The sequence below is a fragment of the Microcaecilia unicolor genome, chromosome 12 (assembly GCF_901765095.1).
Source record: "Microcaecilia unicolor chromosome 12, aMicUni1.1, whole genome shotgun sequence".
NCBI classification, from domain to species: Eukaryota; Metazoa; Chordata; class Amphibia; order Gymnophiona; family Siphonopidae; genus Microcaecilia; species Microcaecilia unicolor.
Genome location: NC_044042.1, coordinates 86,577,397 through 86,603,024, shown reverse-complemented (window position 1 = coordinate 86,603,024; position 25,628 = coordinate 86,577,397). Strand labels below are relative to the sequence as shown.

The following is a 25,628-nucleotide window of genomic DNA, read 5'->3' as shown; positions in this document are numbered from 1 at the left end:
TTTGTACTGGATGCAAGAAAGAAAAATGGATTTGAAATAAGCCAGATTGGGAACATGAATGAAGTCCCGTTAACCTTTGATGTTCCATCAAACAAGACTGTTGATGTGAAAGGTGCCAAAACCATAACCGTGTAAACCTCAGGGCATGAGAAAACCCATTACACGGTTGTGTTGTCCTGCTGTACAGATGGCACCAAACTGCCACCAATGCTGATTTTCAAGAGAAAAACCATGCTAAAAGAGGCAATCCCAAGAGGAGTTATTGTTCATGTTCATGACAAAGGATGGATGGACAAAAATGGCATGAAGATATGGATAGGAAAAGTGTGGTCCAAACCTCCTGGAGGGCTTCTGAAAAAACCTGCTCTATTAGTGCTTGACCAGTTTAGGGCACATATCACTGAAGCCACAAAAAAGAGATTTAAAGAAGAGAAAACCCATCTAGCCGTAATTCCTGGGGGGCTTACCAGCCAGTTGCAACCTTTGGACGTTTCCATCAACAAGCCATTTAAAGTTTTAATGAGAGAAGAGTGGAATAAATGGATGGCTGCTGGAAATCATGATCTGACACCAACTGGACGAATGAAGAGGCCCACTTTTACCCAAGTTTGTGAGTGGGTGAAAACCTCATGGCAGTCAGTTAAGGATGAAACCGTTGTGAGGTCCTTCAAAAAATGTGGCATCAGCAATGCCTTAGACGGCTCTGAAGATGACATCCTCTATGAACAGAGTGAAGACAGTGATGCTAGTGATTCTGAGGAACTGAGCCTCATAAATGTGGACAGTAGTGACGAGGAGTTCTTGGGGTTCCCCGATGATTAGAGTAGTTTCTGTACTTAAAGCTTAAAGTCAGTAATAATGGTTGTTAATGCTGCTGTTGAGTTCTGTTTACATTTACATTGGTTAAATATTGTTATTTATGGTATGTTATTAAATATTTTACCACACGTTTTGCTTCAAACTTTTTTTTTCTATTTTCCTCCTCTAAAACCTAGGTGCGTCTTATGGTCCAGTGCGTCTTATAGTCCGAAAAATACGATCGTAGACTAGCTTTTCCACTGTACAGTGAAGTAATCATAAACTTGTAGAATTTAGAGGCAACATGACCTTGTGATGTGATTGAAGAAACAAAATCAAAAAGAGAAGGAGAAGCCAGTCGTAGGGATGATAAATAAGTCTGGATGGAGTCAAAACAATGCTTCAACTGAATCCAACAGAAATATTGGGTAGAATGCAGATTGAACTGAGTTTGAAGTGCTGAGAACAGTTTTAATTTGTTATTTGAAAAAACATCTTCAACAGACCAAATGTTACTATGAAACCATTCTTTCCATTGGAAAGGATGATTATTTATGCGAATATTAGGGTTATACCATAAGGATGACTTCAATGAAGTGTCAGATGGAATGAGCATAAGACTATCTAGTTTTAGTAAAGATGAAAACACAGCGGAAATCAAGGGGTCTTGTTTTAATTTGTCCATGAGCGTTAAAGGTAGATATGAATTAAAGTCTAAGGGAAACTATTTACTTTTTTCAATTTGCAACCATGAAGGGGAATAGGCCAGATCATATTACAGCAAGCCTCCAAGTGGTTAGTAAGTGATCTGGCCTATTCCCCTTCATGGTTGCAAATTGAAAAAAGTAAATAGTTTCCCTTAGACTTTAATTCATATCTACCTTTAACGCTCATGGACAAATTAAAACAAGACCCCTTGATTTCCGCTGTGTTTTCATCTTTACTAAAACTAGATAGTCTTATGCTCATTCCATCTGACACTTCATTGAAGTCATCCTTATGGTATAACCCTAATATTCGCATAAATAATCATCCTTTCCAATGGAAAGAATGGTTTCATAGTAACATTTGGTCTGTTGAAGATGTTTTTTCAAATAACAAATTAAAACTGTTCTCAGCACTTCAAACTCTATGATAGGTGAGAAAATCTGTGAATAAAACCCCAGAATTCTCCTTAGTGGCTTTAAGAGTAGCAAGCGCAATTTGGGGAGTTTTCCCAGACCACAAGAACTTACTCAAAATTTTGTCAATACTTTTATAAAAGCAAGGGGGAAATAAGATAGGTAACATACTTAAAACGAACGTGATTTTTGAGGAGATCATCATTTTTATTGACTCCAGCCGACCCCACCAGGACAGGTAAAGAGGAGACCAGGTTTTAAGAAGGGCCTGAACCATGTCCAGCAATTTTTTTGAATTAATTTCCATGGTGTCCTTTAGGGAAGAAGTGAGATCTATTCCTAGGTATCTTATTTTACAGGATGACCAGGTAAGACCAAATGGAGCTATCATATCAAGAGTAGCTAATATATTCAGAGGAAGAACCTCTGAATTTTTGGATATTGATTTTATATCCAGAGAAAGATGCATACAAATCGACTAATTTAAAAAAAATGGGATACAGAAGATTAAGGGTAAGATAAAAAAAAGCATAATATCATCAGCATAAGCTGAGATTTTAAATTCTAGCGATGAAAATTTGATTCCTGATATATCCCGGGAAGAACGAACCGCTAATAAAAAAGGTTCCAAAGCTATATTAAACAATAAAGGGGAAAGGGGACACCCTTGTCTAGTACCTCTGTGAAGAAAAACTATTTCAGAAACGCAAGAATACGGGCTGTTGGGTTGTTATATAAAATTTTAACCTTGTTAATGAAATCTAAAGGGGCCCCAAACCACTGTAGCATGTGGAAAAGGAGCCACCATTCCACTCTGTCAAAAGCGTTTTCGGCATCCCTCTCAAATCACAAGTCAGGAACCTTGGAATACAGTTAGATTCAACACTTACTCTGAGTCCCTAAATCCAAGCAACCTTCAAGAGCTGCTTCTACTATTTATGACAACTACACTGTCTATCTCCTTACATCAAGAAAGAAAATCTTATCCTAGTTGTGCATGCCATGATAACATCAATAGATTACTGTAAAGCGAATGCTACATACCTGTAGAAGGTATTCTCCGAGGACAGCAGGCTGATTGTTCTCACTGATGGGTGACGTCCACGGCAGCCCCTCCAATCGGAAACTTCACTAGCAAAGTCCTTTGCTAGCCCTCGCGCGCACCGCGCATGCGCGGCCGTCTTCCCGCCCGAAACCGGCTCGAGCCGGCCAGTCCAGTATGTAGCAAGACAATACACTTCAAGGGAAGACACAACTCCAAAGGGGAGGCGGGCGGGTTGGTGAGAACAATCAGCCTGCTGTCCTCGGAGAATACCTTCTACAGGTATGTAGCATTCGCTTTCTCCGAGGACAAGCAGGCTGCTTGTTCTCACTGATGGGGTATCCCTAGCCCCCAGGCTCACTCAAAACAACAACATTGGTCAATTGGGCCTCGCAACGGCGAGGCCATAACTGAGATTGACCTAAAAAATTTACCAACTAACTGAGAGTGTAGCCTAGAACAGAACAAACAGGGCCCTCGGGGGGTGGAGTTGGATCCTAAAGCCCAAACAGGTTCTGAAGAACTGACTGCCCGAACCGACTGTCGCGTCGGGTATCCTGCTGCAGGCAGTAATGGGATGTGAATGTGTGGACAGAAGCCCACGTCGCAGCTTTGCAAATTTCTTCAATGGAGGCTGACTTCAAGTGGGCTACCGACGCAGCCATGGCTCTAACATTATGAGCCGTGACATGACCCTCAAGAGCCAGCCCCGCCTGGGCGTAAGTGAAGGAAATGCAATCTGCTAGCCAATTGGATATGGTGCGTTTCCCTACAGCCACTCCCCTCCTATTGGGATCAAAAGAAACAAACAATTGGGCGGACTGTCTGTGGGGCTGTGTCCGCTCCAGGTAGAAGGCCAATGCTCTCTTGCAGTCCAATGTGTGCAGCTGACGTTCAGCAGGGCAGGAATGAGGACGGGGAAAGAATGTTGGCAAGACAATTGACTGGTTCAGATGGAACTCCGACACGACCTTTGGCAGGAACTTAGGGTGAGTGCGGAGGACTACTCTGTTGTGATGAAATTTAGTGTAAGGGGCCTGGGCTACCAGGGCCTGAAGCTCACTGACTCTACGAGCCGAAGTAACTGCCACCAAGAACATGACCTTCCAGGTCAAGTACTTCGGATGGCATGAATCCAGTGGCTCAAAAGGAGGTTTCATCAGCTGGGTGAGAACGACATTGAGATCCCATGACACTGTAGGAGGCTTGACAGGGGGCTTTGACAAAAGCAAACCTCTCATGAAGCGAACAACTAAAGGCTGTCCTGAGATCGGCTTACCTTCCACTTGGTAATGGTATGCACTGATTGCACTAAGGTGAACTCTTACGGAGTTGGTCTTCAGACCAGACTCAGACAAGTGCAGAAGGTATTCAAGCAGGGTCTGTGTAGGACAAGAGCGAGGATCTAGGGCCTTGCTGTCACACCAGACGGCAAACCTCCTCCAATGAAAGAAGTAACTTCTCTTGGTGGAGTCTTTCCTGGAAGCAAGCAAGATGCGGGAGACACCCTCTGGCAGACCCAAAGAGGCAAAGTCTACGCCCTCAACATCCAGGCCGTGAGAGCCAGGGACTGGAGGTTGGGATGCAGAAGAGCCCCTTCGTCCTGCGTGATGAGGGTCGGAAAACACTCCAATCTCCACGGTTCTTCGGAGGATAACTCCAGAAGAAGGGGGAACCAGATCTGACGCGGCCAAAAAGGAGCAATCAGAATCATGGTGCCTCGGTCTTGCTTGAGTTTCAACAAAGTCTTCCCCACCAGAGGGATGGGAGGATAAGCATACAGGAGGCCCTCCCCCCAATCCAGGAGGAAGGCATCCGACGCCAGTCTGCCGTGGGCCTGAAGCCTGGAACAGAACTGAGGGACCTTGTGGTTCACTTGAGATGCGAAGAGATCCACCAGGGGGGTGCCCCACGCCTGGAAGATCTGTCGCACTACACGGGAATTGAGCGACCACTCGTGAGGTTGCATAATCCTGCTCAACCTGTCGGCCAGACTGTTGTTTACGCCTGCCAGATATGTGGCTTGGAGCACCATGCCTTGACGGCGAGCCCAGAGCCACATGCTGACGGCTTCCTGACACAGGGGGCGAGATCCGGTGCCCCCCTGCTTGTTGACATAGTACATGGCAACCTGATTGTCTGTCTGAATTTGGATAATTTGGTGGGACAGCCGATCTCTGAAAGCCTTCAGAGCGTTCCAGATCGCTCGCAACTCCAGAAGGTTGATCTGTAGATCGCTTTCTTGGAGGGACCACCTTCCTTGGGTGTGAAGCCCATCGACATGAGCTCCCCATCCCAGGAGAGACGCATCCGTGGTCAGCACTTTTTGTGGCTGAGGAATTTGGAAGGGACGTCCCAGAGTCAAATTGGAGCAAATCGTCCACCAATACAGGGATTCGAGAAAACTCGTGGACAGGTGGATCACGTCCTCTAGACCCCCAGCGGCCTGATACCACTGGGAGGCTAGGGTCCATTGAGCAGATCTCATGTGAAGGCGGGCCATGGGAGTCACATGAACTGTGGAGGCCATGTGGCCCAGCAATCTCAACATCTGCCGAGCTGTGATCTGCTGGGACGCTCGCACCCGCGAGACGAGGGACAACAAGTTGTTGGCCCTCGCCTCTGGGAGATAGGCGCGAGCCGTCCGAGAATCCAGCAGGGCTCCGATGAATTCGAGTTTCTGCACTGGGAGAAGATGGGACTTTGGGTAATTTATCACAAACCCCAGTAGCTCCAGGAGGCGAATAGTCATCTGCATGGACTGCAGGGCTCCTGCCTCGGATGTGTTCTTCACCAGCCAATCGTCGAGATATGGGAACACGTGCACCCCCAGCCTGCGAAGCGCCGCTGCTACCACAGCTAGGCACTTTGTGAACACCCTGGGCGCAGAGGCGAGCCCAAAGGGTAGCACACAGTACTGGAAGTGGCGTGTGCCCAGCTGAAATCGCAGATACTGTCTGTGAGCTGGCAGTATCGGGATGTGTGTGTAGGCATCCTTCAAGTCCAGAGAGCATAGCCAATCGTTTTGCTGAATCATGGGGAGAAGGGTGCCCAGGGAAAGCATCCTGAACTTTTCTTTTACGAGATATTTGTTCAGGGCCCTTAGGTCTAGGATGGGACGCATCCCCCCTGTTTTCTTTTCCACAAGGAAGTACCTGGAATAGAATCCCAGCCCTTCTTGCCCGGATGGCACGGGCTCGACCGCATTGGCGCTGAGAAGGGCGGAGAGTTCCTCTGCAAGTACCTGCTTGTGCTGGAAGCTGTAGGACTGAGCTCCCGGTGGACAATTTGGAGGTTGTGAGGCCAAATTGAGGGTGTATCCTTGCCGGACTATTTGGAGAACCCACTGATCGGAGGTTATGAGAGGCCACCTTTGGTGAAAAGCTTTCAACCTCCCTCCGACAGGCAGGTCGCCCGGCACTGACACTTGGATGTCGGCTATGCTCTGCTGGAGCCAGTCAAAAGCTCGCCCCTTGCTTTTGCTGGGGAGCCGCGGGGCCTTGCTGATTCGCACGCTGCTGACGAGAGCGAGCGCGCTGGGGCTTAGCCTGGGCCGCAGGCTGTCGGGAAGGAGGATTGTACCTACGCTTGCCAGAAGTATAGGGAACAGTCTTCCTTCCCCCGAAAAATCGTCTACCTGTAGAGGTAGAAGCTGAAGGCTGCCGGCGGGCGAACTTGTCGAATGCGGTGTCCCGCTGGTGGAGAGACTCTACCACCTGTTCGACTTTTTCGCCAAAAATGTTATCCGCACGGCAAGGCGAGTCCGCAATCCGCTGCTGGATTCTATTCTCCAGGTCGGCGGCACGCAGCCATGAGAGCCTGCGCATCACCACACCTTGAGCAGCGGCCCTGGACGCAACATCAAAAGTGTCATAAACTCCTCTGGCCAGGAATTTTCTGCACGCCTTCAGCTGCCTGACCACCTCCTGAAAGGCTTGGCTTGCTCAGGGGGAAGAGCATCAACCAAGCCCGCCAACTGTCGCACATTGTTCCGCATGTGTATGCTCGTGTAGAGCTGGTAAGACTGGATCTTGGACACGAGCATAGAGGAATGGTAGGCCTTCCTCCCAAAGGAGTCTAAGGTTCTAGCGTCCTTGCCCGGGGGCGCCGAAGCATGTTCCCTAGAACTCTTAGCCTTCTTTAGGGCCAAATCCACAACTCCAGAGTCATGAGGCAACTGAGTGCGCATCAGCTCTGGGTCCCCATGGATCCGGTACTGGGACTCGATCTTCTTGGGAATGTGGGGATTAGTTAATGGCTTGGTCCAGTTCGCAAGCAATGTCTTCTTCAGGACATGGTGCAAGGGAACAGTGGACGCTTCCTTAGGTGGAGAAGGATAGTCCAGGAGCTCAAACATTTCAGCCCTGGGCTCGTCCTCCACAACCACCGGGAAGGGGATGGCCGTAGACATCTCCCGGACAAAGGAGGCAAAAGACAGACTCTCGGGAGGAGAAAGCTGTCTCTCAGGAGAGGGAGTGGGATCAGACGGAAGACCCGCAGACTCCTCGTCAGAGAAATATCTGGGATCTTCCTCTTCCTCCCACGAGGCCTCACCCTCGGTGTCAGACACAAGCTCACGGACCTGTGTCTGCAACCTCGCCCTGCTCGACTCCGTGGAACCCCGTCCACGATGGGGGCGTCGAGAGGTAGACTCCCTCGCCCGCATCGGCGAAGCTCCCTCCGCCGACGTAGTCGGGGAGCCTTCCTGGGAGGTGGCCGCGGTCGGCACCGCACGCGGTACCGACGTCGGGGACCTCAACCTGGGCGATGGGCCAGCCGGCGCCACGCTCGACGGTACCGGCGGCGCAAGCACCGCCGGTACCGGAGGGGTAGGGCGCAACAGCTCTCCCAGAATCTCTGGGAGAACGGCCCGGAGGCTCTCGTTTAGAGTGGCTGCAGAGAAAGGCTGAGAGGTCGATGCAGGCGTCGACGTCAGTACCTGTTCCGGGCGTGGAGGCTGTTCCGGGCTGTCCAGAGCGGAGCGCATCGACACCTCCTGAACAGAGGGTGAGCGGTCCTCTCGGTGCCGATGCCTGCTGGGTGCCGACTCCCTCGGCGACCCAGAGCTCTCGGTGCCGACACGGGGAGGAGACCGGTGTCGATGCTTCTTCGATTTCTTCCGAAGCATGTCACCGGAGCTCCCCGGCACCGACGAGGAGGACGTCGAATCCATCCGTCGCTTCCTCGGGGCCGAGACTGAAGAAGGTCGATCTCGGGGGGGCTGTACCGCAGGAGCCCTCAGGGTAGGAGGAGACCCACCCGAGGGCTCACCGCCACCAGCAGGGGAATGGACAGCCCTCACCTGCACTCCACCCGATGCACCACCGTCCGACGACATCAGCAGACGAGGTCCTGGTACCACCGACGTCGATGCAGCTATCCGATGTCTCGGCGCCGATGCAGAGGCCCGATGCCTCGATGCACTCGATGCAGGGGCGGCCGAGGAAGATGGTCTGGACGCTGACGACGTCGATGCACTCGAAGATCCCGGTGCCGATGCCGACGAAGAGCCCGAGAACAACACGTTCCACTGGGCTAGTCTCGCTACCTGAGTCCGCCTTTGAAGCAGGGAACACAGACTGCAGTTCTGAGGGCGGTGCTCGGCCCCCAGACACTGAAGACACGAGGAGTGTCGATCAGTGAGCGAGATAACCCGGGCGCACTGGGTGCACTTCTTGAAGCCGCTGGAAGGCTTCGATGTCATGGGCGGAAAAATCACGCCGGCGAAATCAAAAGCCGAAATGGCGAAATTTGAAGCACCAAATTTAGAGGGAGAAAAAATCTCGACCGAGGCCGAAAAGAGGCCTTCCCCGACGACGAAAGAAAACTTACCGGGGCAAAAAAGCTGGAAGTACGGGGAGGATTTACACGAAACCCGGCGAGGGGTTTCCGGAGCACTTCCCGACTAAGGTAAAGCTTTCCCGAAGGAAAAAAACACGCTCAAAACAAATTGGACGCGCGAGGTCGACTTTCCGGGGCTCGACACGGCGAAAACACGACCGTACCGAGTGCGGACAAAAGAAGACTGGCCGGCTCGAGCCGGTTTCGGGCGGGAAGACGGCCGCGCATGCGCGGTGCGCGCGGGCGCGCGAGGGCTAGCAAAGGACTTTGCTAGTGAAGTTTCCGATTGGAGGGGCTGCCGTGGACGTCACCCATCAGTGAGAACAAGCAGCCTGCTTGTCCTCGGAGAATGCACTCTACAATGGTCCAACTACAAAGGGTCTGCACCAGCTCCAATTGATTCAGAATGCTGCAGCAAGACTTAAAGAAGGGACCACATCATACCATTTTTGCAAAAGCTTCATTGGCTACCAGTACAATAAAAGGCTAAATTTAAAACTCTTTTCCAATCTTCAAGGCCCTTAAAGGAAATGCCCCAAGTACCTGAACAGGATGACCCTCTAAACACCCCTCCAAGGACACTACGGTCCCAAAGGGTATCCCTAACCACACCCACTCCAAAAGACATTACACAATACGATACCCACAAGCGAGCCTTCTCTGGAGTAGCCCCCACACTCTGGAATGCTCTCCCTGAAAGGCTCCACTTAACATAAAACCATCTCTACTCCAGGAAGAAGGTGAAAGCTTGGCTCTTCAACCAGGCCTTTAATGGAACTAACTTCTTAGTCTCACACACATACACAAGGAGAGACACAGCCTGCACATTCTGCAGCAGGACACTTATCCACCCCTACCCTAGCTAACATTTAATCATCTCTCTGACCTCATGTGCAACTTTCTTTAGTCACCTTATTTTCTAACTCCTCTTACTCTCTTTATCTATATGTTCCATCTTTGCTTATACCTTATGTCATCTATTAAAATGTTCTATGACATATTGTATTGACATTTTTAGTATACCATGTCATACTTTGTATTATTTGAAAATTTTTACTGCTCTAATTGTCTGTTGTTTATGTTTGATTTCTTACTGTACACAGCCTTTTTTGAAAAAGGCGGTAAATACTAATAAATTAAATACAAAGAAAATCAAGAGTGGGTTTGGAGAGGGCAACAAGAGTAAAAGGCAGTATAAGCCAGAAAAACAGAAGATAGGAATGCTCACCAGTGGAAAAGCTATCTAGCAAACACACAGTAATTAGCAATATTCAAGATGCATGACTAAAATTGTACTTTAAAATGTTAGTTCAGGTGGTTTTCACCTGCTCACTTGCTCTCTCTCTACAATGGGAAACAGCTTCTCTCATGTCAAAGTACTTTATCTTCACTAGATCAAATGGTTCATGTTGGAAATAATAAATATAAAATAAAAGTGGGAGGGTGACCAAAGATACCAAAGACTGAGAAGATGCATAATAAAAGAAAAGTTTATTGAAGTATGAAGACTCGACACAACATTGTGTTTCGGCCATTAGGCCTGCATCAGGAGTCTTATTTGCAGATAACTTCCGAGCAAATGATGAAGGAAGATCTTCAGTAAAAGATAGTCGTAGTATGTTTTAAAATATTTGCAAAGAACACTCCTTTTCCTTCACAGCTAAGTGCCAAGATTTTGAAAGAAAGAGGGAGGGGAGCAGATGATCTTGGTAACAGTTCCAGTATCAGAAAGAATTTCAAGCCTTCAGTTCTTGGAAAATTTTGGCCATAGTGGCTATCAAGATTGCTTCATTCTATTGTAAATACATGCTTGAAAATTGCATCACTTCAAAGGAAACTGACACTATTTTGAAGTGATGCAATTTTCAAGCATGTATTTACAATAGAATGAAGCAATCTTGATAGCCACTATGACCAAAATTTTCCAAGAACTGAAGGCTTGAAATTCTTTCTGATACTGGAACTGTTACCAAGATCATCTGCTCCCCTCCCTCTTTCTTTCAAGATCTTGGCACATAGCTGTGAAGGAAAAGGAGTGTTCTTTGCAAATATTTTAAAACATACTACGACTATCTTTTACTGAAGATCTTCCTTCATCATTTGTTCGGAAGGTTATCTGCAAATAAGACTGCTGATGCAGGCCTAACGGCCGAAACACAACATTATGTCGAGTCTTCATACTTCAATAAACTTCTCTTTTATTATACATCTTCTCAGTCTTTGGTATCCTTGGTCGCCATCCCACTTTTATTTTACATTGTCGTTTTCCGTGGGGAGTCTTGAGTTCTCCGCCTTGCGGCGGATTTTCTCATATACGGATATAATATAAAGTCACAAAATGATAAACAGTGCATGAGCCAATCAGATTCAATACCATGAGAGGCATAGTATATCTTTCTATGTATGGCTACTCCCATGGATCCAAGGGAACTGCAGACAGCAAACTTCAAGAATTTACTACTACTGGTACTTATAGAAACAGTGCTACTAGACCACCTAATAGTGTATCCCTTTTTCAACTGAGAAGAAATTACTTAGAAAATCAGATGTACTAAAGGGTTTCTCCTATTTTTGATCTATGAGAAAAATGCTTAGTACAACTGGCTCTATGTGAATTTGACAGACTGTTCTTTTAGTTCCTTTAGTGGAGTAGCCTAGTGGTTACTGCAGTGGACTTTGATTCTGGGGAACTGAGTTCGATTCCCACTGCAGCTCCTTGTGACTCTGGGCAAGTCACTTAACCCTCCATTGCCCCTGGTACAAAATAAGTACCTGAATATATGTAAACTGATTTGAATGTAGTTGCAAAAACCTCAGAAAGGTGGTATATCAAGTCCCATTTCCCCGTCCCCTCCCTTTCATGCATCTCTGCACATCGGGCAACAGGCTTTCTCAATCTATCTCGATCAGCTGCAACGGCTTCCATCTCCTCCCAGGTACTGCCTACATTGAGAGTGTGCATCTCCAGGTCAGTTTCGGTCTTCCTCTTCTTGATTCACCGGCTGGTCTCTATTTCAGTGCCACTTAGGTATGACAATGGTCTTGCATGTGTAAAATATGTCCAGTCAACCGGACTCTGTGTTTGGTAAATCTTCTGGAGTTGTTTTCCTCAGTATCTCATCAGTTGTGATATAATCTCAGTAAGACACACCTAAGATTATTCTCAGGTATTGCTGGTGAAATACATCAAATTTCCTTCCTATCTTGGTTGCAACTTATTTCAATTTTTGTGAGTTTTATCGCACACTGCCTTGATGACCTCTCTCTAAAGCGAAATATCAAATAAACATGAACTTCGACATCTTCCAGGTTTCGCTGGCATACAATGCAGTTGGCAAGAAAATGGGAGTGACAAAGTTGCAATTCTGTTTTGATATAAACTACAGTTTTTTGTAAAATATAGAACATAATTACAAAATTTACTGTTAGAAAGTGCAAGTTTAATGCATATTTTGTAGCTGTGTTCTTAAAGCTGTACTCTGTGTAAAATGCGGCCTGTCAAAATAACAGAGCCACATGTATTAAGCATTTTTTTCTCATACAAAATAGGTGAAATATTTTAGTTGATAGGGATGTGTAGTTGTACTGTTCTTGGAAGATAGGAACAGAAGAGCTGTGTTGAATAGGTGTCCCCCTTGGGTTCTTGGTCTTCTTTTCATTCTTTTTACTTTGATTTATTGTATTTTGTGTGTTTATTTTGTAAACCACCTAGATTATCTCTGGATAGCTACACCATACTGAAATGAGATAAATACATTTGGCCTCCACAAAGAGGTAGCTATTTGTCTGGCAATTTAAGACATGTACCAGTAGGTAGGTCTGTATAAAATTCTTGACAGCAAACACCTGCAGCCTTAAATATCTTAATTATAGTCAATCCTGACCTCTATTTACCTCAAAACAACTCAAGTATTATATTCAGTACTGATGTCTGGCTGCACTTCCACACAACAAGCATGCCTAACCTTGATTTCATGCACGTTCTGAGCAAATCAGCCAAAGTGCCCATCCCTAGCCTACAGATCAGTCTACTTCTCAACTAATAGCCACCAACCCTAAAAGTTTACTTTCTGTTTAGTATTTGCAGAAGTTTAAGTATTTAATTCTCACCAAAACCAGAATTTACACCCAGATGGTAAAAGGCCAGTCCTTACAATGCTGAGGTTCCCAGATTCCTGCTTCAAGCACTTTGGATGTTTTTTGGAACCATGAACGGTCCTAGGCAGAAGATAGATACCAACACCAGAGCGATGAAGCCTACCTGGTGCCTGGTTGCATGCCTGTTATTGTCATCCTGTCTGTGGGACAGCATCCTCTCCTCTATCTGCTTATCACGGCTCTGTGCTCTTACCTGGAAAGCAGCACAAGTCTATCAGTCCCACTCCAATCCACGTGCTCAAAAAAAGCAAGCAGGGCCTTCTTCTGAATCCATGACAGAGAATTCAGGGTAGAATGCAAGGTCTGACTCTAGAGGGACAGGCTGTACAGGAAAATTTGCTATGTTGTGCAATATTTTGAAAATGTACCTATAAACAGCAACTTGTACTGCACAGAAGTAACTTTAAAAAGCTATTTTTAAAATTCCTTAGGCATCTCCTCTGCAATTCTGCTGCAGAGACGGGAGCAGCCATATTTCCAAAAGTATCACACACTGCATCTCACACATAACTGAATCTGATTGGTTCACACTAGTAATGGCAAAGGGTGTGTGTCTCCTTCAGGTCCATTGCACATGATTTAACGTGACACTCCTGGATACATGACTCATGAATGCTCTCTAGGCTGCAGTGGAACTACAGGGAAGCAAAAAGAATTCCAAAAATAACCTTCAGGAAAAAAATTAAAAGGTCAACTGAATTATACACTGTGGCCTCTCTCAGTGATGCATTTTAGAGCAATGCTCAGTATGATGGTTAATTTATGCAGTCATTTTACCTCTAGAATTGTCCAACTGTTTCCTGACAAGCCAAATGAGTAAAGCTTCAGTTACCTTGCACTCATCTGCAGACAAGTTATGATAGAGAGGACATCCAGAGATGGAGAAATGTCTCTCGTGTTTTCCTGTTAGATGTCCTAAAAATAAATACACACAATTTCAAGTCTGGGCATAAGACAATCAATACTGTAATATTCTAACAAAACAAAGATGTGTGCTTTATTTTTAGCAGTACAGTACTATAACATTCCCTGACAGGTACCTAGGGAGTTGCAGCCTGGTGTAGGACACTTCATGTTGAAATTGTAGCTTTCATGGAAGCGGCGACGTTTGGGGCGGTGAGAGAGGTCACTGCCAGAGTCCTTCAGCGACATGTCCTTGGCTATGCTTTCATCATGTGACACATTAGGACTAGAAATATCAATGTCAGACTCTGAGGATGGAGCATTTCCTGTTGGGGTCCGTGGAGGAGACTCATCATGATCAGGTGCATTTTTTGTATCTATATTTTAAATAAATAAGTACATATTAATGTCTGATTATAGTACAGAATACTACAAAGAAATTGTATGTTAACTGCTATAAGCAGCCACATAGTTACCTCTATCAGTTCCCCTGCATAGTAAACTGCACTGTCTACAAGCGTTCAGAACCACACCTCACCCCCATACCTCTAGCACAAAAGTCGACCACTTGCTCGGTTTCCGATCCGGACGAGCGGGTCTGTCGGAGCGGATATTTTTTCGGACTCACAGGGGTGGGCTGCTGTTGACTGCGTGTCACCCTCCTGGTAGAATACACTGGCTCCTCTGCACCAAACGATTGCAGATTGCGAACTGGGCTGGAATCTGGTTTAATAAAAACCACAGTTTCATTTGGTGCCACTACTAGAAACTACCAATCTGCTTTTCTGCCAAACCCCTATAATAGGGGATAACAATATGCAGATAACCACTTGGGAATGTACTCTGAGCATAGTCATGATTGTTGTCATCTTGTGACAACACTTGCTAATCAGGACCAGAACAGATCTTCATTTCCCTGAGACCACCCTGAAATTACCCTGCTGGCATCACACCTTAAATCCCTACGAAATGCTGACCAAAATCCCTGTAAGCCAATGGATTTAAGTGCCAGTCGTACAGGAGGAAGCTGTAAAGCCAATTTAGGACAGGATGTCAATAGCAGTAACAAAACAAAAGTTGCAACACATGGAAGGAGGTGGATTTCAAACACCGCAACAAAAGCATTACATGTGTCAAGCGTTCCAATAAAACAGAAGATATTTCTGCCTTCAAGCCAGCATGCACCACTCACTTCCCAGCTACTACATTAAACCTTTTTGAGGACAATCATATGATCCTGTGCTAACGCAGCACGAATGAAAATGACAGCAGCATCTAGACTGCTGAGTCAGTCTTTCCTATGGCATTACCTTGGGAGCTCTGGCTAAGCCTGGCTGAGGAACGGGTCACCCGTGCAGATCGCTGAGAATTCCCATCACTTTCTGAGCTGTCCGTGTGCTCAACATCAGTGGAGAAATCAGAATCCTCTGTTCCATCTGAACTGCTGCCTGCATTTCTCTGCAATATCAGACCTTGACATTAGTATAATAATTACTAAATTACACTATTTAAAAAACATGCCAAAGAAACTATTTATACAAGCAGATACAGCCATTCAGTTCCAATTATAAAACAGTAAGGTCTTTTGTGCTTTAGAACAAAAAGCCACCTTCCTATCACAATACAGCTGCTCTTTGGCAGGTGAGAGATTTATTTGGTGAATATGAAGTGATCTGAATTTAATCACCCAATGGTCCATTTAAAAACATTTCTAAGGGCTTAAACGAGTGACTTAAGGGTCAATATTCAGCTGGTGACAATTGACATTTCTTTAAACACTAATTGCCACCGGTTAAACTAAACCCAGACATTCAATGGCAGGCCTGGTTAAGTGCTGCTGAAAACTAGAGGACGGTTCACTCAGCATGGTTTAAGTAGGTAGCAGTCTCTCCTGCCCACTTAAACCATACTGAATATAGACACCCTAAATTTTAGCAGTCTAAAACTTAGATGCCTCATTTTTCAGCTGCAATTACTTTTAGTAGATTTAGTTAGGTGTCTAGTGCTAAATGGTTTGACTTTTTTTTACCTGCCTTAACTCCACCACTACCCATTAGTACTCAGGAAGCCATGGGAGCCTTAACTGAAGTGTATTAAGCAGGTAACATATGAATTAATGCACATTAACAGTTCCCATGGTGGCATGACACATAGGGACCAATGCTTAAATGTTCACAGTAGAATCTCCACACTATTGTAAAACTAGCACACAAAAAAAGCCTGTCCAACTTGCTCAAAATAACAAGCATACAGATTAATGCTGTGTTAAAGTCACAACAGTAATCTGTTGTTCAGGCACAAACAGGAAAGTTAGAACTGATAGCAGAGTGGCAATTGGCTCAGGCATTGAAAACAAAGTTGACAGCAAAGACAACAGTGTGAATTCTAGACCTTGCCATCCAAGGTCAGAAGAGATGGCCAGACAGCATCACTGAAGGCCATATAGTGACCAGACACTGCCCCCAAATATAATACGGTACAGGAAAATTAGCAGGTAAGATAACATTTCCTTCCATTATATCCTTACCAGACAAGTCCAGACCTGTGGAATGTACAAAGTAGTCTAGAGAAGGATGGGATAAAAAGGACAAGGTAACAAGAAAAGCTCAAGGTCAACAGAAAGACTTCACAGCCAAGGAAATGAGTCCTGATACGCAACTCAGCAGTTTTCAAAATCCCTGACTTCAAAGGATGGCTTCAACAAGATAAAAGAAGAGCTTAGCTGCCCAAATTTAAATCCCAATTAAGAGAAATCAGGAAACAGTATTTGGAAGTACTGTCTAGAGAAAAGGGGAAGGATGACTATCCCACTAGCTAACCAGGAGGTAGGCTTGAGTGCCATTAAGAGAATGCACCAGGAAGAAAAAGGGCCAAGCCAAAGCTGACAGAAACCCAGGAGAGACAAATCTCTCAAAGGGACATGATCTCATGGCCTGTGTCCCAGGGCACCAGCCACATACCTACTAGCAGGGACAGCCAAACAGTCTGCGTTCCCAAGAAAGTCCAGAAACTGAAATAAGTACCCCTACGAGGAGTGTCGAGAGACACCACCCAGAAAGGGAACTTGTGTTAACACGGAATTACGCCAAAATATAAGTCTTGGAACTTTCATTCAGGCCTCCTTAAAGGACTGTACTGGCAGCCTTGGAAAAGAGACTCCAAAGGCAAGGATGCACAGAGCTTAGACTGAGAGACAGAGAGCTGCAAGAAGGAAAATGCAATCCATCCCCCAACAGTCTGAGACTGACTGAGGCATGCACCTAGCAGGCAAAGATACTCCCTCCCACCAATATGCCGTGACTAACCTTGGACCCTGGGGTATTAAGGAGTAACTATCCTCCTCTTTGTAAATTTTTTTTAAAGTTCACTGCCCAAGACTCGAAGTAAGCCACTAGGAACCAGCCAAGCATTAGCTGGATGCCGCTGTTTTCACTCCAACATAGCTGCACTGCCCCAGAACACTGCCAGAGCCGCTAGACCCGAGTGCTGCAATGCGCTGCGGAGCACCCAAAGAACCTGATCAGGACAGAAATCGCAGCACTCAAACCTGTCACACAAGTTCACTGGAGATGGCAGCATCCCAGCACAAAGACTGCGGAAACAAAAGCCACGGGAACAAAGTTATAAGAGCAGCTGTGCTGCAGACTGGCAACCCGCGCTGCCATACCCACAACAGCCATCGAGAAAGCAACATGGTGGACTGCAGAGGTATTCCCTGTGTCTCACCTTTGGTAGACCTGAGGCCTAGTTAGGCCATGAACCATCTTTTCTGAACGAACATGAATTCTACATTTCTTCCTGGCACAGCTGTGTTAGTTGACTTCATCCAAGGACATATTGTTCACTTGCACCAGCCTTCCAGTTTATCTCATGGGAAGTTGAGGAGAGAGTTTTACAATCACACAGGGCATCCAGCATCTTGTGTGAAATTGTGGAGGAGCATTATCCACTACAAGACATGAATGAGATAATGCTTGTTGTTTACCTTGGTGGCAAGACTACTTTTGATAAGGTGGTCTTTCTGGAAGCCCAAGGCCCCTCATTGTGATGACCGTATGTAACCTGCTGGACAGAGGTATACAGTTCTTGTCACCTGGGAACCCCGAGGGCTGTGCCAACCTGGGACTTGGAAGAAAGATGGAAGAGGACAAAGAAGAAGAGAAGAAGATCCAATGGTATGTGCATTTCTCAGAGGAGAGGGACTAAATTGCCAGGACACCTGTGAACTGTATTTCTTTGTGCCAAGTTCAGCACAAAGAAGAACTCGGTAGCAGATTCATGGCTACTGACAGACAGAGTCTATCTGCCTGTGCAGAGCAGGAAACCATCAGACTATATCTGATACTGCCAGAGGGCTCGCCTAGACAGCCTGAGCCCTGAAGCCGAGGACCACTAAGAGTGAGAAGCAGGGATTTTCTTTTACAGTCAGGGACCATACTTAGTGACCTGATTTTGCTACTGAAGGACTGGTTATGACTCAGGCACATGGTCTAGTCTAATACAGCTGCTGAGTTGGTAATTTCTTCTCAGGATAGTACTGTAGTTGTGTAGTTATATGAATACTTATGTATATATATATATTTTTTTTTGTGTGTGTGTGTATGTAATCATCAGTATTTTGTGCTCAGCATATTTTTGTATTTGCTTGCCATATTTGCTCATTTACATATATAATAATTATATATTTCCACATTGACATTGTTCTTTCATTGGGGACAGCTTAGCTCGACCCAAGGCCACTTAGGTGCTGTCATATCTCTAGCCAAACGAGTCCAGAACAATTACTATCATTTGTATAAGCGCCTTTCTGACAGGAATATCAGACCATGTCTACTGCCTAACAGCGACAAAAGGAAGTGAAGACAAATGCTGCTCGCAACAAACAAAACTGCAGAAACACAATGTAAACAAATTCATGTAGAAATCAAAAGTAGCGTTGTCTGAACCGAGAAAAAGGCAAAGTCAGAAAACACACCCTGAAAGGAAACCAAATAGGTCCAACGAAAGTGACATGTAGACCCACGCAGTGCATAAAATGCAGCAATCATACCCTTGCTGATTCCTGAGGTAAAGGTGCTGTGAGCTGGAGAAAGAAAGGACGGGACTCTTGAGTACTGCCATCCACCTCAAGATAATGGGCAGGAAAAGCACCCATCACTCCACTGAGAGCCAGCCTTGAACTGGATCAGGAGCCAGACTCAGACCTAGACACTTAGTCTAAGAACCTCTCATCCTCAAAAAAACCCTCATGGGGAAAGAGAGGGTACAATGTGAGTGGAAAGGGACTCAGAAGCATCCAAGTATTTCCTCCCCCCCCCCAAAAAAAAAAAAAAAAAAAAAAAGATTTCTTCAGGCCGAAAAATGTATTAACTCTACAGGACCAGAAGTCTGGCTCAGGAGCTCAGCAGGCAATGTAGCCCAGGATCTCACACCTATTACAGACAGAGAAAATACTGAATTCTTATGCCTGCATAGTATTCTTATAGGGCTATAGGGTGAATCATGAAACTTGTGTCTGCCGACTAGTGGATGTAGACAGAGAAAAACTACCCACAGGTCTGGACTGGTCCGGATATAATGGAATAGGTGAATAGCCCTGTGAACACCTGCCCTTGCCTCCTGTTCTGAATCAGCTTGAGCAAACCAATCTTCCAGGTATAGATTCTGAGTCCTCCTTGTGTAGGAAGGCTGCTACTAACACAAGTACCTTTCAAAAGCAGTGTTCTTCTTGCCACTCAGCTAGAAAAATATATGTGGAGGAGTAGCTGGGTGGGGGCAGAGTACTGCACAGTATTATAAAACTTTTTGTTAAGTTAGCCAAGTGGTCAGTAATATCGAACAGGTGGTATGCCCATTTTAAAAGTCCTGAAAATGCACAGAAAGTGCTGGGTGAGGTGGCCAACCAAAAGGCATCTCTCTGAACTGAAGTGCTCTCCCAGAAGGCAACAGGGCAAAATTTTCTTGATGACAGGTGCGAACTGGAATGTGTAGGTAGGCCTCTGACAAGTAGAGAAAAGCTAGAATTCCCCTAGCCAAACTGCTGCCATCACAGACCACAATGTCTCCATGAAGAAGGGTGCTATATTGGAGAAACAAGACAACATAGACATCATATTAAATATCACAATGCCAACTAGGATGTCACCTCTGTGGGACAGCACTTTACAAAACCAGAACACTGCGTCAATGATTTTATGGTGAGAATACTAAAAGGAAACGTCCAGGAACCTAAGACCCAAGTCAAAGTGATGAAATATTTTGACACCCACCAGACAGGACTTAAAGATCCGGGTTTTCTATCCCACTATAAACCATAAAATTATACTGCTTTATCATCCTCTTATCACTCATCCATCTCTCTCTGTCTCACACCAAACCACCCCACCCTATTCCGGTAAGACTGTCATTTGAAAGCTTTTGCGTTTCACTTATATGTTCTGATATTTGTCAACATTTGATTATTCCTGATCTGAAGAAGGGTTACCTTCTAAAGCTAATCAAAAAATGTATTAAGTTAGTCCAACAACAATAAAAAAGTATCCTCATGTTTTCTTTTCTTTGTTTTAGTTCTATTTATTACCTTTAAACATGGACTAGCACGGCTACCACAACACTTTACCAATAAATGACCAAAATTATATTAAAACATTAAAAGTTAATATTACTGCAGATATAGTAGAACATAGTAACATAGTAGATGACGGCAGAAAAAGATCTGCATGGTCCATTCAGTCTGCCCAACAAGATAAACTCATATGTGCTACTTTTTGTGTATACCTTACCTTGATTTGTATCTGCCATTTTCAGGGCACAGACCGTAGAAGTCTTGCCTCCCAAACACCAGCCTCGCCTCCCAATCTCTGCTAAGCTTCTCAGGATCCATTTCTTCCAAACAGGATTCCTTTATGTTTATCCCATGCATTTTTGAATTCCGTTACCGTTTTCATCTCCACCACCTCCAGCGGGAGGGCATTCCAAGTATCCACCACTCTCTCCGTCAAAAAATACTTCCTGACATCCCATCCACTTTATCATTTTCGTCGCCATTCTCTGTACCTTTTCTAATTCCACTATATCTTTTTTTGAGATGTGGTGAGATGTGGTGACCAGAATTGAACACAATATTTGAGGTGCGGTCACACCATGGAGCAGTACAAGGGCATTATAATGTCCTCATTTTTGTTTTCCATTCCTTTCCTAATACCTAACATCCTATTTGATTTCTTAGCCGCCACAGCAGACTGAGTAGAGGGTTTCAACTATCATCGATGACAATGCCTAGATCCCTTTCTTGATCAGTGACTCCTAACGTGGAACCTATGTAGCTATAATTTGGGTTGCACTTGCTCACATTAAACGTCATCTGCTCGTAAGGTAATTTTTCACAATCCTCTTGCGATTTAACAACTTTGAGTAACTTTTTGTCAGCAAATGTAATTAACTCACTAGTTAATCCCATCTCTAGATCATTTATAAATATGTTAAAAAGCAGAGGTCCCAGCACAGACTCCTGGGGAAACCAACTATCTACCTTTCTCCATTGAGAATACTGACCATTCAATCCTACTCTCTGAAAAAAACATAACACCTATCCAAAGGAAAATGACACTCATTTGGTACTTCACAAGCCACCAAATGAAGATCGATTTTTTTACATATCTATGGAAGAACTTGTGTAGAGGTATTAAACTAATATATTTAAAAAAAAGTCAAGTCACTAATGCATATAATTGTTCAAACTTATGAACAGCAGGGGATACTTGCAAACTATAACTTCAATGTGATTTACATGCTACTGTTAAAATAAAAAATTCATATTTTTAAACTTTCGCTAAAGCTACAATATTAAGACATCTAAAATCCAGAGATGCATAAAAAGTGCCACTCCAAAACAGCTTTTGTCAGTGGAACACACTGGTGGTGACTGTATACCAATCAGCCAATCCATACAGCTTCAAAAAAAAAGATGAAGAACTACTCTGCTCACATTTAAAAAAGGCCATCAAGTCAGATAATACTCCAAATAAATCCTCCACCTCCAAATCACTTACAAGTAGTTACCTGATACCAAGGAGGATTAATGACAAAAGACGGCATGAGCCTATCTAGCCCATTATCTGTGCTGAAGCCAGTAGGCGGAGCTTGCCACCATACTGGTTTGTCCAAAACAATAGCAAACTTGTGAAGTTTTATTAAACCTCCTCGGTTTTGCATTTTCCCTGTTGGGAGGGGATCGGGGGGGGGGGGGAGATGTAATGGAAGCTGGGGGGAACATTTGGGGAGGGTTATATTCAAAATGTTTCTGTCAGTGCTCCAGAACTTTCTTTGTTATTTGCAATGCTGTTATTGTGGATTTCAGTGCTGTGGGTCATAGTTATCGATATTCTTCTTACTGGACCCTGTAAGGAAAAGAGCGATTGCTGCCACTGGAATTACAGGAGGCGTGCATCAGGTCAGGGTGCTAACCAAAGCTTCCCCTTTTCGCTGCCCATATTTTCTTGGTGTGGGAAAAACTGTGCCTTTATTTTTGCTTGCCACAGTGGCTCAGGTTCTGTGCAAGCACCAGGGCTAGGCTGCAGCACCGCCATGCAGTCCAGCACTCTGCCACTGGGGAAGGACAGGTTGCCGCCGGCAGGAATGAGGGGCAGGCAGGGCTCGACACTGCGCATGTGGTTGAGCTGACTGAGGGCACAGATGCAGTGACTGGGGCTCTGCGGGCAGCATCAGCACAGGTGTGCAAGCCTACCATCTCTGTACATCTGTATGCTGCATAGAATGGCAAAGTACTTACTGTTATCAATTATGAGGTACCACTTTATCACAAAACATATTGCTATCTATATAGCAATGAATGATGCATTCTTATGCAAAAAAACATAATTATTATATTTTGCTACTTAAAAACAACCATGTACACACACATGAATAAAACAAACTGAACCAAAGCTAAATGCATTTCTTTGTGAGAGTGTTTTCACAGCTACTAAACTGCCAGTGCCCTAAGTTCCAGGACGCTTATCTGATGTTACATAGTAACATAGTAGATGACGGCAGCAAAAGACCTACATGGTCCATCTAGTCTGCCCAAGATAAACTCATGTGTATACCCTACCTTGAATTTGTACCTGTCTTTTTCAAGGCACAGACAGTATAAGTCTGCCCAGCAGTATTTCCTGCCTCCCAACCACCAGTCCCGCCTCCCATCACCGGCTCTGGTACAGACCGTATAAGTCTGCCCTCCCCTATCCTAGCCTCCCAACCACCAACCCCTCTTCCCCCCACCTGCTCCGCCACCCAATTTCAGCTAAGCTTCTGAGGATCCATTCCTTCTGCACAGGATCCCTTTATGCATATCCCACGCATGTTTGAATTCCGTTACCGTTTTCATCTCCACCACCTCCCGCGGGAGGGCATTCCAAGCGTCCACCACCCTCTCTGTGAAAAAATACTTCCTGACATCTTTCCTGAGTCTGCCCCCCTTCAATCTCATTTCATGTCCTCTCGTTCTACCGCCTTCCCATCTCCGGAAAAGATTAGTTTGCGGATTAATACCTTTCAAATATTTGAACGTCTGTATCATATCACCCCTGTTCCTCCTTTCCTCCAGGGTATACATGTTCAGGTCAGCAAGTCTCTCTTCATACGTCTTGGAACGCAAATCCCATACCATCCTCGTAGCTTTTCTTTGCACCGCTTCCATTTTTTTAACATCCTTCGCAAGGTACGGCCTCCAAAACTGAACACAATACTCCAGGTGGGGCCTCACCAAAGTCTTATACAGGGGCATTAAAACCTCCTTTCTTCTGCTGGTCACTCCTCTCTCTATACAGCCTAGCAATCTTGTCGCTACTGCCACCGCCTTGTCCCACTGTTTCGTCGCCTTCAGGTCCTCAGATACTATCACCCCAAGATCCCTCTCCCCGCCTAACACATATGTCTCCCTTGGATTTCTACTCCTGAGCATACCACAAGCCCCAAGTTCAAAACCCATCTACACAAACTCCCCCTTCCCAGTCTGGATGCATCCATCATGGAACAGAAGAATCTGACAGGTGTACTCACAAATTTGCACATCCCACTTCCTTTGTTATCAGGAAATACTTGGAATAAAATCCCTTTCCTCTTTTCCCTGGCGGAAGTGGTTCCACTATATTGTCTTCTAACAGGGGAAAGGGTTCTCTGCAAGTATTTTCTGATGCAGAACGCTTCAGCTTGATGCTGGGGGAGGGGTGGATTTGTAAGATTCAATGATACTATCTTGAGAACCCACCAGTCTAAGGTTACAAGGAGCTATTAGTTTACAAAAAAAAAAAAAAGGTTACCCTTCTTCCTACCAGCAAGACATCCAGGACAGATACATGAATTTATGTCATGTTCTCTTAGAGGCAATCAAGAGCTTGTCCCTGATGTTGGCTGTCAGGGTCTGCCTCCTCCGCCTCCCCATACGAGACTGGTGAAAACGTAAGGGAGACTCTGAGAGAAATACATTGTTGGGGATGTAATGTCACCAAACGATCAGAAGTGTTGTGGCTCCATATGAAAGGATACGTTAGCTCTCTGGATCTAAAAATTCGCAAAAAAAGAAAACACTGGGGAACGGGGTGAGAGAGTGCATGTGTAAGAAAGCCTGCCAAAAAATCCGGGGTAAAAAAATCTAGTTGACACTAATTCGCTAACACACCCCTGTAGAAAAGTCTTTCATCTATCCTCACCCAACCCAAGTTTCTCTTTTCCCCATACCCAACCTTCTAGATCACCAATTGTATCTGATATCCTGGAATGACAATGCCATAACAGGATTCTGTAAGCCACATTGCGCCTGCAAATAGGTGGGAAAATGTGGGATACAAATTCAAATAAATAAATAAATAATTAGAGGGGAGGGGATGAAAGCTCAGCCTCCCCATCACTATACATCTGAGCTGTTTCTCCAGTGCCACTCAGCCCCCTCCCAAGGCGAAGCAGGCAAACACTGCCTATGGACCCCGGACAGAAAACCTGCAAGGGCAGAGATTATCAACATAGACCTCCCAGGATAAACAGCAGTACACTGACGTCCAGGAGCGATTCTAAGGGTGGCCGCAAAAGTTTCATAACAGTGCGGCTGATACTTAACCCTTTACAACAACAACAACAACAAAAACCCAAAACAATCAGGACAGGAGGAGCTGCGATTCCTCAATAAAGCGACACAAGCCCGTCGCAGCTCACTGGCTAGAGATTTCGCGGCAGTACCGACCAATCATGACCAGCCTTCCAGCCGCATTAGCCAATCAAGCTTCACTTGACTTACAGTAACCAATCGAGGAAGCACCTCTCACACATTCACCAATCCGCTGAATCAGAAGTAGGCCCGGCCGCAGCGGGTTTTGTTTTTTGTCGAAACCTTGCAGATTTATTTTAGCTGCAGTGCACAGAGAACTAGTCACAGCAATACAAACCAGCAACGCAAACCCGTCGCCCACCCAGCTGGAGCCGGAGTAGGATGCAGTCAAATAACATGTACGAAGGACGAAGCTACTCAAAACAGAAAAAGAAAAGAGGGCGGGAAAAGAAAAGTACAGCCTAAAATCTCCCTCCAGAGACCTATGTATTATTCTCTATACCTCACCAGCGCGAAACAAGCTCTAAACACAACACTCACCTTCCTGCGCGGCATTACAATTTTGGATCACTAACGGTCACGCACAACCCCAGTCTTTTTGCTTACGTATTACCGGATGAGTTCAGACGCTAATCTGCGCCTGCGTCCCACCGCGTGCAAA

The 25,628-nt window shown here is 45.3% G+C and overlaps 1 protein-coding gene across 4 annotated transcripts in view; it reads right to left on the bottom strand.

Annotated features, from left to right (window-relative positions):
• KAT7 (lysine acetyltransferase 7) overlaps positions 1–25,628 on the bottom strand; it is a 93,898-nt gene extending 68,270 nt beyond the window's left edge. For 2 of the 4 annotated variants that reach the window (XM_030221062.1, XM_030221063.1), the window contains exons 1-6: positions 25,508–25,628; positions 15,174–15,321; positions 14,410–14,586; positions 14,001–14,240; positions 13,793–13,875; positions 13,064–13,153 (exon numbers count right to left, since the gene is read on the bottom strand). In XM_030221062.1, the coding sequence (XP_030076922.1) occupies positions 13,064–13,153; positions 13,793–13,875; positions 14,001–14,240; positions 14,410–14,586; positions 15,174–15,321; positions 25,508–25,522 (753 nt within the window). In that variant the 5' untranslated portion in view covers positions 25,523–25,628. The remainder of the gene's footprint in view (positions 1–13,063; positions 13,154–13,792; positions 13,876–14,000; positions 14,241–14,409; positions 14,587–15,173; positions 15,322–25,507) is intronic. The other 2 variants (XM_030221060.1, XM_030221061.1) reach the window with 2 other exon arrangements.